Source organism: Zingiber officinale, chromosome 5A, assembly GCF_018446385.1.
Source record: "Zingiber officinale cultivar Zhangliang chromosome 5A, Zo_v1.1, whole genome shotgun sequence".
Classification (NCBI taxonomy): domain Eukaryota; kingdom Viridiplantae; phylum Streptophyta; class Magnoliopsida; order Zingiberales; family Zingiberaceae; genus Zingiber; species Zingiber officinale.
Window position 1 is genome coordinate 83005122 of NC_055994.1, and position 17811 is coordinate 83022932.

Genomic DNA, 17811 nt, shown 5'->3' on the forward strand with positions numbered 1-17811 from the left:
TTAGTGCGAGTTATAAGTGAGCTCTGCTCTCACGCCCAACGACCTTTCAGGTCGGCTCCCATGCGAGAATTAAAAGTGAGCTCTGTTCTCACGCCCAACGACCTTTCAGGTCGGTAGCCCCAGACTCTCGCCTCAGTGCGAGTTATAAGTGAGCTCTGCTCTCACGCCCAACGACCTTTCAGGTCGGCTCCCATGCGAGAATTAAAAGTGAGCTCTGTTCTCACGCCCAACGACCTTTCAGGTCGGTAGCCCCAGACTCTCGCCTCAGTGCGAGTTATAAGTGAGCTCTGCTCTCAAGCACAACGACCTTTCAGGTCGGCTTCCATGTGAGAATTAAAAGTGAGCTCTGTTCTCACGCCCAACGACCTTTCAGGTCGGTAGTCCCAGACTCTCGTCTCAGTGCGAGTTATAAGTGAGCTCTGCTCTCATGCCCAACGACCTTTCAGGTCGGCTCCCATGCGAGAATTAAAAGTGAGCTCTGTTCTCACGCCCAACGACTTTTCAGGTCGGTAGTCCCAGACTTCTGACGGTCATGGCTCAGATTATTCTCTTCTCCCCTTGCTCCCCGGGTATTTGGGAGTTGAGGGACCGAGACGGATCCTCAGTCGGTTGACATCACTTTGGGATTAGGTATGATAAAGGTTCTGTCCCCTTATATTGCTACAGGTTTCGTTTCTATGGGCTTCAAGGCTTATCCTCACCCGTTCGGGGTTGAGCTATTACCATCAGTCTCGGACCAGAGTATTACCACCGGTCTCGGATCAGAGTATCATTAACGATCTCTCGGTCAGGCGGTCAGACCAATTCCCAGCCAGTCTTCCAGACAAATTTCCGGTCGGGCTTTCAGACAAATTCCCGGTCAGGCTTTTAGACAAATTCCCGATCGGGCTATCAGACAAATTCCCGGTCGGGCTTCTAGACCAAGTCCTGGTCAGACCTTCAGATCAATTCCTGGTCAGGCCTCCAAACTGCTCCTTTGTCAGGCCCTCAGATTGTTTCTGAGTCAAGTCTCCAGATCGAGTACTGGTCAGGCCTCCAGAGCACCTCCCGGTCGAGGTCCCTGACTCTCGCCCCGGTGCGAGTTATAAGTGAACTATGCTCTCACGCCTCCAGACTCTCGCCCCAGTGCGAGTTATAAGTGAGTTCTGCTCTCACGCCCAACGACCTTTCGGTCGGCACTCATCGCTCTGCTCGTAGCTCTGCCTGACACTCACCGCACTCGCTCTGCTCACTTGCCGCTCTGCCCGGCACCCATTATACTCACTCTGCTCGCTGCTCTGCACGACACTCGGCTCCCACGTTCCGCTCATCGATGTTGCTCAGTCGGCATTCATCGCTCCACTCATCGCTCTGCTCGGCACTCATTATACACACTTCGCCGCCCTGCTTGGCACTCATCATGCACACTTCACCGCCCTGCTCGGCACTCATCATGCACGCTTCGCCGCTCTGCTCGGGACTCATCCTTAACGCTTCGCTTACCGCTGTAGCTCGGTCAGCACTCACCGCTCACTCGCCATTCTACCCGACACCCATCCCACGTGATTCACTCGTCGCTCTGCTCGGCACTTTTCGTTCACGTCTAGCTCATCGCTATTGTTTGGCCGTTGGCTCGACTACTCACTGGTATCGCTCGGATACTCGATTTACGTTGATCGACCTATCACTTAAGGGCTTCCTCGGTTATGCACTTGACTTCGCTCGCCCTCGCTCGCCCATTCTTAGCTTGCTCAGTCGACACTCGCTCAGGCGACACTCGCTCGGTCGGCACTCGCTCAGTCGGCACTCGCTCAGTCGATACTCGCTCAGTCGGCACTCGCTCGGTTGCCTGCTCGGCTTTCCCCATCCCCCGATCAGCTCAGCATCGCCACAGCTACTCATTCGACGTCATATGACAGACCCGCGATATGACTCTGCATTCAGTGACGATTCTTTGTTTTAGTTGGATGGGTCTAGTCAGTCGGACTTGCGCCTCCTTTGACTAGACTTGAGGGGGAGGCTTTTGATACGGTTTGGGCTGAGGGGAAGAAGAGGAGATTGAAGGAAGGAGAGGGGTAAAGGGGTCCTTTTATTGCTAGGGTATTAAGGAAAAGGGGGAAAGCGATTTTGAGGGAGGTGGCTTCGTGGATGGGTTTTTTCCGCGGCCAACTTCTCCTTCTACCTCCTTCTGATGCGCGCCTCGCCGGCGCTGGTTTCCGGCCACCACCTTTTCCTCTATCTCTTTTTCCCTCTTCTCCTCGCGACGCCAGCCCTAGCCTTCTTATTCCTCTCTTCTCCGTGCTTTCTGTCCACCGCCAAGAAAAAAGGGAGGAGAAGGCATCATCTTCTTCCTCGGACGTTACTCGCCGGCGCGACGCCAGCCTCCGGCTGTCCTCTTCTCTTCTTCTCCTTCCAGACGATGCCTCCTCTCCCTCTCTCTATTTCTTCTCTCGCGAATAGACCATGTCAAGCTGAGAGGGAGGTTGGCTTGTGTGTGCACGGCGCCGCCCATAGGAACTAAGCATCCTCCTTCCTCTCCCTCTCGCGCTCCTTGCTGGCGCTCACTCCGACGCCGGCCGCCACCTCAGTTCCTCTCCTGCTCCTCTCGTCGCATCCGCCGCAACCGGGAAGAGGAGAAGCTTAGTGCTTCCTTACGATGCCACCATCAGACGAACTCAGCACCGCCCTCCTACCCACCTGAGCCCATCAGCCGGCGCCAGCAGCCGCCCTCTTCTCCCTCTTGTCACACCGCAGCCGCCCTCTTCTCCCTCTTGTCACACCACAGCTGCCCTCTTCCCCTCACCACTATCCATCTCCTCCGATGCTCATTCAGCCACCTTTCGACTTCAACACAGCTGACTCCGGCCTCTCCACTGTCATTGTCGCCGCTTCCGGTGCCGATTGGACCATTGCTATGTGCAGTCCATCGAGCCACTATGTCTCGCTCTTCGTATCGCTATTATGTGTCGACATTCGAGCCGCAATGGAGTACCGATCTGTGTATCACGGTTGTATCTCGGCCTTTGTGTTATTTTATTTCCCGGCCTGCGTGCCGAAGTCCATTTCCAGGCCTATGTGCCGATTTAGTTTCCCGGCTTGCGTGTCGGTGTAGTGTCCCGGCCTGTGTGCCGATCTTATTTCCCGGCCTGCGTGCCGACCCAGTGTCCCAGTCTACGTGTCGGTCTTGTTTTCCGGCCTACGTGTCGGTGTTTTAGCCAGACCTGCAGCTCATCTTCTGGTTTCGCACCGTGTTCGGCTCTACGTCGTTAGATCCAGCTCTCCAGCCTGATCAGAGTCATCTGCTCTTCCGGGTTGCAATAACTCGAGCCGCGTCCTATCCGAGGGCGCCCCCCCTAAGCCAGGGTACGTTTTCCATTCATATTCCATACGCATTTCATTATTTCATGGCTTAGTCTTGTACTCATATATTCGTTGAATCTGCCTCGAGCATCGGGGTACCGGGGGCCGGGTAAACCCGGTCGCTGGCTGCAGGTAGCGTTGACCAGAGGACTTCTGAAGACTTGGTCAACACGGGAGCCATCTCAGCACACCCCCCTCCGGAACGTCGCGACTTCGTCAACATTCTCGCCACCTCACCCGACGGTCCGTCTGACTCAGCTTCCGGACAGGATCATCAGCATTATCACATGTTCGTGCCTCTTTCGGTATCCACACGAACACAAGAAATTGGAGAAGACCAACACTCAGAGTGTGTTTCGTTGGGGGTTATCCTTGATAACCTTGGTTATGCATCCAAAGTTATCAACGAAAATCTTTTTTGTTTTAGGTAATCAATGATTCCCGAGTAATGTTTCATACCCGACACGTCAGCAAAAGGGTCATGCAACTCGGAATCGGAAAACTCAAAAAACTAAGGGTCATGCGACGGAGTATTTCACCGACCGGCGCAAGATCGGGGAGGGCGTCTACGGGCCGGTGTACAAGTGTCACCTAGACCACACGGCAGTGGCGGTGAAAGTTCTCCGGCCAGACGCGGCCCAGGGGCGGTCGCAGTTCCACCAGGAGATCGAAGTGCTGAGCTGCATCCGCCACCCGCACATGGTGTTGTTGCTGGGTGCCTATCCGGAGTACGGCTGCATCGTGTACGAGTACATGGCCAACGGCAGCCTCGAGGACCGCCTCTTCCGGCGTGGCAACACGCCGACGGTCCCCTGGAAATACTGCTTCCGCATAGCCGCTGAGATCGCCACCCCGCTACTTTTCCTCCACCACATGAAGCCCGAGCCACTCGTTCACAGGGATCTCAAGCCGGCCAACATCCTTCTCGATCGGAACTACGTCTGCAAGATCGGCGACGTCGCGCTCGCCTACCTCGTGCCGCCCTCTGTCACCGATAGCGTGATGCAGTACCGTGTCACCTCCACCGCTGGCACTTTCTGCTACATCGACCCGGAGTACCAGCAGACGGGGATGCTCGGAGTGCAGTCCGACATCTACTCCCTCGGCGTCATGCTGCTGCAGATCATCATCACCAAGCCGCCGATGGGGCTCACCCACCACGTCAGCCGCACGATCGAGCACGGGGAGCTCGAATCCATGCTCGACCCGGAGGTAGCCGATTGGCCCGTCCACGAGGCGCAGCGCTACACTGAGATAGCGCTCAAGTGCGCGGAGCTCCGGCAGAAGGACTGGCCGGATATGGAGAAGGCAATTCTGCCGGAATTGAACCGGCTGAGGGCGCCAGGAGATTGCAACTTCGTCTTCTACCTCATCAGGACTCCTACGGATGGTTCGCCTGGCTGTCAAGTTTCTCATCAGGTGAACCATTTCATCGCACCCTAACAAACAAGAATGTGAATTAATTGGAGTTCTGTTTGGAGTTCGCACCCAGCATGGGTTTCTATGCGGGAGATGAACGTAGTCGCCAAACATATAATATTCTTTAACGAATTTGTGTGCATCTGTTCATTGATTATCTATTACAAACTTTATCTAAATACAACGACTGGCTTCCCTGTAAGGATTTGTTTTTACAATGGATATGTAAGAACATGTGGACTACAGAATTTGAAAGTGAACCCCGCCTAATAATTTACAAAGAATCGCATCAAATGGCTGCCAGACTTAGATGGCTCGAACTCTACAGGGTCGAAGAAGCGGCTTATGATTACTTCAGTGCAGTCTAGTAAAAAAGAAACTGAGCACCGAGTTGGTAAGGCCAGCGCTACTTTGCATCTCGTCACTTTGGAATGTGCATAGAATGGTTACGCGCCTTCAGTCGATTGTTGTATCTGCATTGAGCAAAGGAATCAACCTTCTTTCCACCTCGCTTCGTTGCAAATTTATCTCCTCCACGAGCATTGCCTCCGCAGCTTTGCAAGCTTCCTCATCGTTAAATGCTAGTGTCCATCGTCCATTGATCAAATTTTTTGTTTTCCGTTTGTTGAAAGAATCAGATCTTGCAGGATCCAAAAATGGCAAAGTGGAAAGTCTGACGCAAATGCAACCACTTTGGATGTTTTTCGTCGATTTTTGGCTGAAGTTAAAAGATAAAATACTAATTCAAATTCATCTAGGCTAATAAGTCAGTTATGGGCAATAATTCTACTAAATGAAACTTGCAAACTTTCTATCATGTGGTAAACACTACTACTGCTGAAATGAAGCTAAGATTTCTAACGTTCTTGCCCACAGGAAATAGAATTATGTTCTCAAACTCAAACAAAACTGCAAATGATTCGAGATATGTTTTATGTGGGCCTTTTTATATCTTTAAGGAAAGTAAATCAGCAACATGGTAATAATTTCAAAAGCATATGATACTTCCGAGTTAAGAATACATACATCTGAACTGGACAACGGTGCTGCGACACGAACAATGCCACGTTGCTGCCTGATAGGTGATTCTTGGGTAAGAAGAATCCACCCAGATGTTCCTCTAGATATCACTAAGAGGCAAAAGTGACGCTCTTTGCCTCTCTCAAATGCTATTCTGCAAGGTATTGCATCAACTGGAAAAACCAACAACATAAATGAACACAGACCATGCAATTTATGGAAGAGAAAACTATGTAACAGCATACCTAGGCAAATTTCAGAACCAGGTTTTGGTACTACAGCATCTAAACCCAAAGTTTTGGCTCTGGATATTTCTGGAGAAACGAGTGGAGATTGTATATTCGGTAGATCAGATAAGGTTCCACCAGCCGAGAAAACAAGAAGTTGGCGTAGAAGAACAAAAACCTGAAAATTCACATTATGGACCACTTAGGACAAGTATCTGGCCTCAAAGACTTCATGTACAGCATCAGTAACAAATCCTAACATCTGAAACCCAAACATGTAGAAATTATATATAACTTCAACTAACATATAACGTGAATATATAAACAAGATGTCAATAATATTTTTATTTGTTGCTAAGTCCTTATTCATCTAATCATATTGTCCTCCTCATCTTAAATCCTTTTATCAAACAGTTGACAATAGACAAATAGCCAGAATAAATCAACCATTTCCAAAAACAGTACAAATAGGGGGTTTCTTTAAAAAATAACCATAAATTATTTGATCAAAACCTGTATCATGGCAAATTACCTGCAAATGACAGTGTATGAATCTACTAGAACAGAAACAAAGAGATATTAGCAACACTAAAATTTATAGAATGACTTCAGAAAATAACAACCTTGACCATCTTGCGCATTCTTTCAGCAGCACCAAGAGAGGATTCACCTGAAATACTATTACATGAATAAATATATATGCAAAGCCTTTATATAAAAATATAAATTAACCACTCTCTCAGGAATTAATTTATGTACCTACGGATCAGAATTAAACAAGTGAAATTTAAATCTAACCTCCAGAAGAACATCCTTGTGATGGCAAGAGTATGAATTTGGAGTCTTTTGGGGGAGAGGAAGCTTCAAGTACTGATTAGTAAGATGAGGAAATAGATCATGAACCCAATATATGCCAGCAAATGACAATCGAGCAATTTATGGTAGGGCAGACAATTACCTCGTTTGCATATTTTCCATGTGTCTTGAAGGACAGGTATGAGTGCATCACACCAAGCTCCCTTAACTTCCTCAAAGATTGCTTGTATACAACTTATGTGAATCCTATATGCAGGACTTACATTCCATAAACAAGGAAAAGGAACAATTCAACAATTGAATGTGCAGTGACTCCAAAGTAAAAAAGGGTGGTCTGTGTTCTATTCTATTTAGGTTCAATTCATGCTGCTATTATGGTCAACCATAGAGGTTTGCCAGGATAGGGTAAAGCAGAAAATGAAATAATGAATGATTAATGATCCAGTCAAAAAATTAAGTTGAAAATTTGTAAAATATCTCAAAAAGAAAATGATTTAGAAAAACATTAAAAAAACAGGTTACATAATGCAAACAAGTCCGTGCAAATGATTAGAACTTTTTGTAGTAACTTCAGAAGGCAAGTAGTAAAAAATCATACCATCTTATTTCTAACATTTTCACACTATGAAAAGATGAAGATCATCATCATTGCAGATGCCTCACAAAAGGATGAATTAGCAGGAAGTAATGGCTACAATGTCATATCAAAGCCGCAATTAACTAGATAATTCCCCCTAACAACTAAATAAATTTATGAAAGTACGTACTAGTACGCAAACAATAACTGAACATCTCACATAAAGAAAAAAATTCCTAGCATATCTAGAAATCAAATAGATTATGCAACAAGTGCATCACTGATATCAAGAACCACGAAGAATTCATAAGAAAACTAGAACTACCTTGAGTCGGCTAAGAAGAGAAGAAGCAAATTCTCCCTCACCGCGAGGAATAAGCTGCCTTAAGAGCCAACCACCAAGCCATAGTATCTCTGCAGATATATTGGACCAGAAGAAAAGACTTACTAATGCATCAAGTACCTACAAATGGCAAACCGCCACATAAACTGCTAGTTATTTTAAATAACTTAGTTATGTTTCAATGTAAAGTTATACTACATTTTAGATAAAGGATATTTATCGGGCTTCGTAGCCTAACACAGATTAATGGATAGACATAAGGCACCACCTTGTATGTGGAAAAATTATTGCACAGATATTAAACTTCTGCCTAATCCAAATATTAGTCAAAAATTCAGGGAAAGTCCTATACAACAAGAAGGCATTCCATCTAATTCAAAATATAGTTGTTAAGCTTTATAGCTTATCAGAGGTTTGGATACACATAAGGCACCTCTTGAATGTGGCAAAATTTTGTCAAATGGAAAAATTAACTTTTGTCATCCAAAAATTGTTGGACAATTCAGAGCGAGGAAACAGTTGGTATTGCCCTTATAACAATAGGGTAGCTAACCAATATATTAGTTCAACTTTTTTCCTAACCACATTTGGTATTCATCCTCTAAATTCAAGGAAATTAAAGTGGTGTCTTCATATAGAAAATCATTCAATGAACAAGGAAGAAAGAATCCGTAAAAAGCAATGGTTTTACCTGATATCTATGCATTTTGGGGTTTACATCGCATTTGGCATGATATCCATACTCATCCTGTGAAAACAAATAAAATGACATCAACCCTTCGAGTAGAATAGGGTAGCAGTAAATAGCAAGTTAAATGAATTTCTTAGTTAATCTTCTAATATATAGGTTGTAAACAGGTTTTATTTCAAATCACCAAAGTTTAGATAAAAACTACATTATTTTAATAGATGACCTAACCACATGGTTCTGCTCATGTCTAGATGTCAACACTTGGTTGGATTAGTAGTTAATATTCATCAATCTGAATATCTTTAACAATATTATATAATATGACCTATAGCTAACTGGATCCTTTCACAAGGATGTATTCACTTCACTCTATGTATTGTGTTGGCTAGCATTACGTGTGAGAACTCATAAATTATGGGCTGTCCTAACTATTATGACTACTGTAGTCTATTAGTACTTCAAAAATTCTTTTGGGCAAAAATCAAAAGGGTGCCCATCATTTGCAAAACCGTCAGATGGGCGCCCCATTTTCAATTAAAGTTAAATGGGCGCCTAACACCAATTGTCCAAAATACCCTTACATTTTCTAATCATTCTGCCGTGTAGAAGCTAGCAACTAGCTTTTACAATTTCTAGTTGTTAGCTTCTATAACAGTATTTTATATATTTTGATGTTCCTCCTTTGAGTGATAACATGATTAAAACAACATTTCAACTAGCAAACAAACGATGGGGACTCCGTGATACTCGTTACACTTCAAATGAGCAATATTTGATTACGATCGACAGTGTAGAAGCTAACATGTAGCTTCTACAACATGCAGCGTAGAAGCTAGTTGCAACGGTGACTTTATATCATTTTGATTTTGCTTCTCTGAATGATAACTTGGTTAAAACAACATTTCAACGAGCAAAACAAACGTGTAGACTCTGTGACACTCGTTACATTTCAAATGAGCATATTCTAATCATGATCGAGAGTGTAGAAGCTAGCAAGCTAGCTTCTACAACGTGTAGCAGCTGCCTGCTAACTTCTACACATTGTAGTAGCTACTCGATAGCTTTTACAACAACGTTGAATCCACGAATATTTTCGGGATAAAATCATGAGAGAGGCGCTGAATTGATTTTTTTGGAAAAAGGGGAAAAGGGGCACTAATATGATGTTTCTCTTAATTTGGGGCGCCCTTTTGATTTTTGCCCAATTCTTTTCATATCAATGTATAAAATCGTATTATAAAGTTTCTCTTAAAAAACTATAGTTTATTCTAATTAACACTTGGTTTATGAGTTGTAGGATACTAGGATGTAAAATCCTAATGCTTCTTTTGTATTTCAATTCTGAAAAAAAAATCCAAATTATTATTTTTTTTATGATTTCTAGCTATCCAAGAAAAACTATAAGTATCTAGTAAAAAAATGTATACGTCATGCAGCTGGATCCGAGCAATCTGTCATTGTGATTTGGAATATTGAATGCATGTCAGTTATTAGATTCCATACTGGAAAATCGCACTATTACTCCAAACCAAAATGTATTATGAATAAATGGGTAGATAAATCAAAATAAAGAATTGGCATGCCTATATTGTAATTCATTACATACATGACAACAGATGGCTGACATGCTATGCTTCGGCATCATACAACTTTGTGTTCTTACTATGCTAATGGCAGGCTACCACAGAATGCCACGCCATTGCTAATGAAGATAACCAGAAAAAATTACAAGGCGGAGAAAAATTAGAAGAGATACCCGTAGGATGTTTGACTGTCTAAAGCAATTTCATGAAAAATAGTTTGTTATTCGGGTATCTATCCATTTTGGTCCAAATAATTTACAGAGCCGTTAAAAGCCTCAAGCCCATTTCACAATGAAACATTACTCTGGAAAGTGTCATAGAGCATAAGGACAGAGAATAGAGATGATGCTTATGACACCAAACCACCAAGTTTATCCAAAATGTTGCCAATCTAGTAGCCTAATTTTTCTTGGAAAAAATAATCATATTGTATAAAGATAACATATAACATAAGTGAGAATGTTAAAATAGAAGTGTGGGGTTATCAAAAAAGATGATTTTTTTTTAAAAAAAATACTAATTCCGAAAGCAATTAGGTGTAGCTTGAATGTATGATAAAATGAGAGAAAATAGGTTGAGAAAATATTTAAATATTCAAAGACGACTAACAAATTCTGTGATTAAAAGGGTTGATATATATTAGGTTTGAAGGTGTTTAAATTTTTGTATTAATATTAATATAGCATAGAGTTGAATGGAGGGTAAGATTCAAGCAGACAATAAAGACGGGAGGTGAGGGGAAGGGGGGAAAAACAATAATGGGGGCTATTTTGGTCCCAACTCAAAATAATCAATAAAAGATTAATATTAGCAAGAGTTGTCTAATATGTCCAAATGCTGGAAGACAAGTCAAGAAAAAACCTCAAGTTTCAGCAGGAAACTCTCAAGTTCAGTACTCCTATTATCTTTTGGCATGCGGGTTGAAGAAAACAATTGCTCCTCCCCATTGTCTTCACCAACCAAAGCTTGCTGCAGGACATAATACATATCGTTACCCTCTTTTAGGTATAGTATAATTGAGATTTTTATCATATGTTGTCGCTGTAGATAATAACATTTCAAATCAAGTTTGCTATTTCCTTTGGTAAAAGAGATGGTATTTGGTAGATTCCAAATAGTGGCTAAATAGTTAACATTTTTTCTTCAGGAATCTCAAACATTTTTGCTTTTTTGGAGCTTGAATAGCTAAGTAATCAGTGACTTAAAACAGCTAAGCTGTTATATAATTTTTAGCCATGATAGGAAAATAAAACAAATGAGAATCAAGATGAGAAAACTGCAATCAAAATGTCAATACTTACAAGCACCAGCTTCTTGTGTTGCTTTCTTTGAGGAAGAATTCCAAGCCCATCCAGCACTGAATCATCTAATTCTATCATAATGGAAATATTAACTTTATTAAAACCCATGATGATACCAAATGAAAGAAAAAAAAAAATTTGGTACCAATATAACCTTTTGTCTGCAGCAAGGTAGCCAGAAGACATAATGAGCCCAAAACTTGCAACTCATCCCCATGAATTATATATGATAGCAACAGCTCCCTGCAATGCCAAAGTGTGATTATAAAAGTGAAGAATTACGACCAATCAAAAAACATAGGATAGGCAATGAGGAGGTAATATAAGATTTATTTTTAAAAAAAAAAATCATTATTAGAAGATCTCTTCGACACATGCATGCTAGGATACAGATTCAATGATTCAAAATGTCAAAACTGACTCACAATGATGAAACCCACTTTGATGCATTAGAGTAGTGGAAAACAAGCAACCTCAAATTTTGAATTTTGTCAAAGATGGCTTGCAACATATTATCTATTCCCATTACTACTGTTACTTCAGAATCAACTTTTAGTGTTGGTGGTAGGCTGATCGATAATTATCGTGCTTCATTAGGAGTTGAAACAGTTTAAGTTCTACTTTGTGGTGAGGATTGGTTTCATCATCTATATGGTATCAAAAGAAAGAAAAAGGCAATTCATTATTTGTTTTAATGATTTTTGTTCATAATTTAGCATTTAACTTATGATATTTTTATTTTAAATAGGATCACAAGGAAGATGTGATGGAGTACAATTTATCTTAGCCATTTTCATATGCTAAAGCAATGGTTCTAGATGGTAAAAAGGGCAGTCCGATGCACGAAGCTCCCGCTATGCGGGGTCCCGGGGAAGGATCCATTGTACGCAGGACGCAGCCTTACCCTACTTTTTGCAAGAGGTTGTTTCCAGAATGGTTCTAGATGGTATGTTTTTATTAAATTATTGATCCTTTAATATTTTTTGTTGTGGTTGACTTGACTTCTTGTAAGTGATGATCTTTTTTTATAGTATGCTAATATAAGTTATGAACGAAATTCTATTTAACTCCTTTTGATGGTGCATATAGTAAAACTTTTTTAAAAAAATGATTCTTTTTTATTGGCTAAAACGTTCTTTTCCTCTCACTACAGTATAAATTGACACTTGTAATATATTGCAATCCGATTTGTTTTGTTTTTCTTTTTAGGATGAGAAAGGGTAAGGTGAGCCTTGGAGATGAGGAAGTTACATTCTATTAAATACTTATGAGTTTCATAAACATTGCAATTTAGTAATATTTTTGTAATGAAGTATGACTTGGTATTTTAAAGTTATGAATTAGAAGTTGGATACTCTATATTAATATAATAGTTTTGTCATTTTGGTACAAAGTTATAATCTTGTGTGATTTATTTATTTGAGTTATGAATTACGATATTATTTGATGTAGTTTTTAAAGTTTTTATAAATGATATTTCTTTATCATGATTCAAAATATTATTATTATGATCATTAAAATATATTTATCCTACAGGTTTTGAGTAATCAAGCTATGACAAGCCTTACTAAGCTTATAAATAAACAAACAAACAAGCTCTTATCAAACAAGTACTTATAAATAATTTTTAAAAAAAAACAAACGAGCTTAAACAAGCTAATTAATCAATTAAATAAAATTTAAAATATTAAAGTTTCAAACAAACAAACAAGCTTGACATGAGACCTTGGTAGTGTCTAAACAAGCAAGCTTGATTCGAGTTCGAACACTCGATGCCAATTAAACGAGCCAAGCTCAATTCAAGCTTGAACCAAGCACGATCTCAAAACAAAATGAACCAAGCCAAGCTTGAACAAACATTTCAAAATCTTAGTTAATTTTAGGTTCGGCTTAGTTACCTTATCAAACAATCTTGAACACGATAAAGCTTAGCTTAGCTTGGTTCGTTTACCGCCCTAAAAACAGTCATCATCAAGCAACCACTATATTTAACTGAAAGTCATTCTTTATTGGAAAAATCACTGCAGCAGTACATATATACACTTATGCACAGGATTAAAATTATTAGGAGGATAAACTTAACATAAACCAAGGTAATATTTGATATCCAAATTTTGGATTCCCAAGCCGCAAATTAAAGTTAATTCATAAAGAATGTGTTATTCAATACTAGTTTTTAACCCATGAAATGCCAAGGTATTTTCATAAATTAATAGTAATACCTAATATCTATATAACAATTATTTTTCATGATTATATTTTCAATATTTTACAATCGCTTATTAATATTTAAAAAACCAAAATATTCATATTATACAAAATTTACTTTAAAAAAAACTCAATTATTCTAAAACATATTCAATAGCATCATTTTAATATTGAAATTTATTTATATTAATTTAATATAAAACGCTTAAAATTAATCTACGTTCAACTTGATATTTGAAATATAACAAGGGATGCACATTTAATATCTGACAGATAAACCAGTCAGTACCTCACTAACATATTGAACCATGGTTTGATCAACAAAGAATATTTAAACAATTATTTTTGTTTGCAAAAGAAAGAAACTTAAGTATGAATTACCTCAATGTAAAATATGAACCAGAATTTTCGATTGCTGAAGAAGATTGACTTGAATTAGGAGAAGGGGATTCTGAATTTTCTATATCCACTTGAGCAGCCCAATGACAAGCACTGAGCTCTTGTGAATCCTGAGGAACATATTGATCAGTATCACTGCCATTTATTGTAGCTTCAGACACTGTGACAAAAGCCTCTATAGGGCAGAAAAAAGCTGCAGCAATCGTACTGGCCAGATCTTTGGTCTTAAAAATGTGTAATATACTGCAAAGTAGATGTAAGGAGGTTGCAATGCTAATTCTTGTGCCCTAGACCAGCAAATGATGAATTAGCAAAACAAAAACTACAAAAATTTACAAACACTTGTTGATGGTTACTAATGAAGATACTTACAGAATTTTGCTTTCTTAAAGAGGGCAGAAGAAAAGGAAAAACCAAAAGCTGCAATATATTATCAGTAAGCAATCTTCCAAGATCAGGAACTCCTGAAGATATAACATCACTAAAATAATAAAGATCGTCTTCAATATCATCTACAGCATTGAGAATTGAAGAACTTGAATCAGATGCATCTACCTTCCTGCCCACAAGTTAGAGGAACATGATGTTATCATAATGAAAGATGTGAAAAAAATAACAAAATATATAAACTAGTATCTTTCATTCACCGTGAATATTTGGGTAGAAAGAGCTTAAACTATTAAAGAGCAACCAAACAATCTAGGATGCCATGACTTAAATGGGCACAACTATGTTAAAAATTGAAATAGAAGGGGTAGAGATACTACAAAAGGAATAAAGTAGTAGTCTCACCTAGAAGCTTGAACTATAATCTCATCCAAGTTAATACATCGCTTTAAAAAATGTCTCACAATACTGGAAAAATAATCAGATTGTGGGCTGCATTCTACGAATTTATTCACATATTCATCTCCAACTGAGAAGATAGAAGAGGAACAATGAGAACAACATTTTAAAGAAGCAAAAGAAAAAGAGGGAAAAAAAACTGTAACAGGATACGAGGCCTCACCAACTTACCGTGATAGACATTCAATGTTAAAGCATGAACAGCAATTTGAATCATATTTTCATCATGGAAGGCGAACCGTATGGCCTCGACATAAAGTGGAAACGAAACAATTTCTTCCTATTGAAAAGGAAATTAAAGAAAACATATGTGCTAAATTGAGTATCTTGTAAGTACAATACAACCCCATACTATTAAATTTGCTTGAATTGTTCCCATGTAAAGATGTTGAAGGCAGCAAAATAAGTTATAACATAATGAGATATGTATGAATATAAATGTCGAATTAAGTTTACAACCTTTAAGCCTGTGTTTTTCCAAGGAAAATTATGAAAGTAAAAGTGAAAGTAAATGAGACATGTTTGTGAGTATCCTTTTAACTTTCTATATGATAAAAAAAAATTACAGAAAGAAGGATTGGTCTTCCTGATAAATGAGATACGATTGGTTATCTTTTATTTTGATTGCATTTATTTTCTTGTAAAGTTTAAAAATCCTTTTCTTTGAAAAATAAAATAGAAAAAAGAAAATTTTATCCCAAAACAAATGCAGAACCTTGCTATAACATAACACTCAACCTTTCTTATTGTCCTACGTACCTAGAGCATTATTCCAAGGTTATTACTTATACCGATCTCAAATCCATTATACTACTTGACCACAAACCAATATAGGATTAAGAAAGAAATTGTTACATTTTTAATCTTCACAAGCAATGAGATTGTACTCCTGTTCAACTTCCCACTGATTGCCCTTCAAAGTTAAAATCCATGTTATTGAGCAATGTACAAGCCAAAATAGAATAGGAGGTAGACAAGTATTAAGATAAAATATGCATTCACTCAGACAAAATAAAGAAACAAACCTTATGAAGGATATGTAGTAAGACAATAGTTAATCATTTTGAAAGTCAAAGGAATATGTGATGAGGTAACTAATGAGTTCGTTACTGAAAATGTAATCTGCAAGGGAAGTGAAAATTTTGATAAAGACCAAAAGGTGATAATTAGTAATGCTCTAACGTGTTGACAACATGTTATAAATGTACTTGCAGATTGAAGGTTCACTTTCTAAATTCTGTATCATAATGCTGATAATCTGTAACAACTGAATTGCAACCTTTGCCATCTTACTAATCCGCAAGATTCGTGCAAATTCACCCAAAATTTGCTTCTCCATGAAGAACCTAATAGGCAAACAAGGATCTAGCTTTAATAAAAAGGTAGATCCGCTACCTTAGCGGCCCCCCTAGTGCCAGCCCCACGGATATGGAGGGAGGTTCATGCAGGTACACAGGCCATAGGCGCATGGCAGGGTAAACCCCAGGTCGTCAGTTCCTGAGAATCGACCCCTGGCCATTACGCCAGAGATACCATGCGCCCACCGTCTACGCTACGCCCTGGGGGCAAGGATCTAGCTTTAATACCAATAGATAAAAGGGACTGAAGCAACCTAAGTAAGAACTCACTCAAATATTGATGGATCATGTTGATCTCCATAAGTTATCAGTTCAGCGATAGATCTCAACACTTCGATAACAGAATCCTTCATTAAGAACATTACATATGAACATTAACAAGAGAAACTTGGATGTATAAAACAAATCAGGCAAATAATTACCTTATTAGCATCATTCACATATTGAACCCTTTGCAACTGATCTGTTAGATATCTGTACCAAATGGTGCAGAATTATATATATTAAATAGCAGAAATTATACTATGCATTGACTCAAAAACAAGAATAATTTAAAGAAATACGATTGTGTCAGAGACACGGCAACGCATGTTCATATTGAGATAGAAAAATATCAATTTTCAAGGAGGCTTTTGGTAACTTCAAAACAATTTGGATCAAGAACATCAAATTAATAATTGAAGCTAAATTAATCAAAAAAGCACCCGTTTGTAAAGTTTAAAGACAATGAAAGTGCCTCAGGGCAATGGTGCAACGGCAGGACACCTTCTCAGGCATCTACGATGAATTTTTCCTTGGTGGTTGATCTAAGAATGCTGGGTTGATGGGCCGTCCACTGCGAGCGCTTCTCAATTTACCCTTGTGGCCTGGTGTCCGGTGGGAAACTTCCGTGGAACTGGGCTGGTCACTCCAAGATTAGTCGGCGTAAGTTGGACACCTGGTGCCAACTAAAAAAAAAGACAATGAAAGTATCTTAGAAAATTAGTTATTTTCTTAACAAGGACCAAAACCAAAGTTAATTACTTAATCGTACACTGAACATCCTAGTCCCCTTTATGTATCTCTGCCTTTGTGGATATAATGCCTTCAAGGACTATTTGACATTCATAAAAGTACAAACCATCTCTTATGCAGAGTTACTATGGTTTAAATCCAAAACAATTTGAGTGGATAAACTCAGAACTTGGAACAGCTAATCTTCATTAGTTCAGAAACATCAGTAAATATTTAAAAGCTCGATATACATAATACTACCAGCAGTATCATTATTGAGAGGGCCAGTAAATCAAGCTCATGAGAAAGCAAATTTACTCGATTAGGAAAGTACAGCAGATCAGTGGAGATGATATTTGAGCCACAAGTTGGCTTCCTCAAGGTTGTGAGAGACCAAAGAAGGTGAATAGTGGAGCTCAGTCTTCATCGTCAGGGAAGAGAATATCTGAAACAGGATGGATGTCAAAGATCAAGAGTCAAGACTACTAAAATTGGGCCCACCTATGCTGGATTTGATCCCATCTGATATTGTAACTAAGGCCTGTTGGACAGAGAAACACCTGTGAGAGGAGGCAATTATTGGGTAAAGGCCCTTAAGCCACATGTCCAGCACCTGTACATGCACGACGATGTGGTAGATTAATTCTAATCCTAAGAATTTTTGGTCCATGATCAAAAGAAGTCATGTGTT

The 17811-nt window shown here is 39.8% G+C and overlaps 1 protein-coding gene and 1 pseudogene across 1 annotated transcript; one reads left to right on the top strand and one right to left on the bottom strand.

Annotated features, from left to right (window-relative positions):
* The first annotated feature begins 2800 nt into the window (after window positions 1-2800).
* LOC121979705 (U-box domain-containing protein 52-like) lies at window positions 2801-4782 on the top strand. The gene is made up of 2 exons (XM_042531692.1): window positions 2801-2977; window positions 3811-4782. The coding sequence occupies exons 1-2, from the start codon at window positions 2801-2803 to the stop codon at window positions 4780-4782; spliced, it is 1149 nt and encodes a 382-aa protein (XP_042387626.1).
* Window positions 4783-4842: 60 nt separating this feature from the next.
* Window positions 4843-17643, bottom strand: LOC121980759 (annotated as a pseudogene).
* Between the last annotated feature and the right edge of the window lie 168 nt (window positions 17644-17811).

Excerpts from the sequence above, each read along its gene's own strand:
- LOC121979705 (XM_042531692.1), top strand. The coding sequence starts at position 2,801 with ATGCTCATTCAGCCACCTTTCGACTTCAACACAGCTGACTCCGGCCTC. Across the intron at positions 2,978-3,810 it reads CCGCAATGGAGTACCGATCT|CAAAAGGGTCATGCAACTCG; the intron begins GTGTATCACGGT and ends CCGACACGTCAG.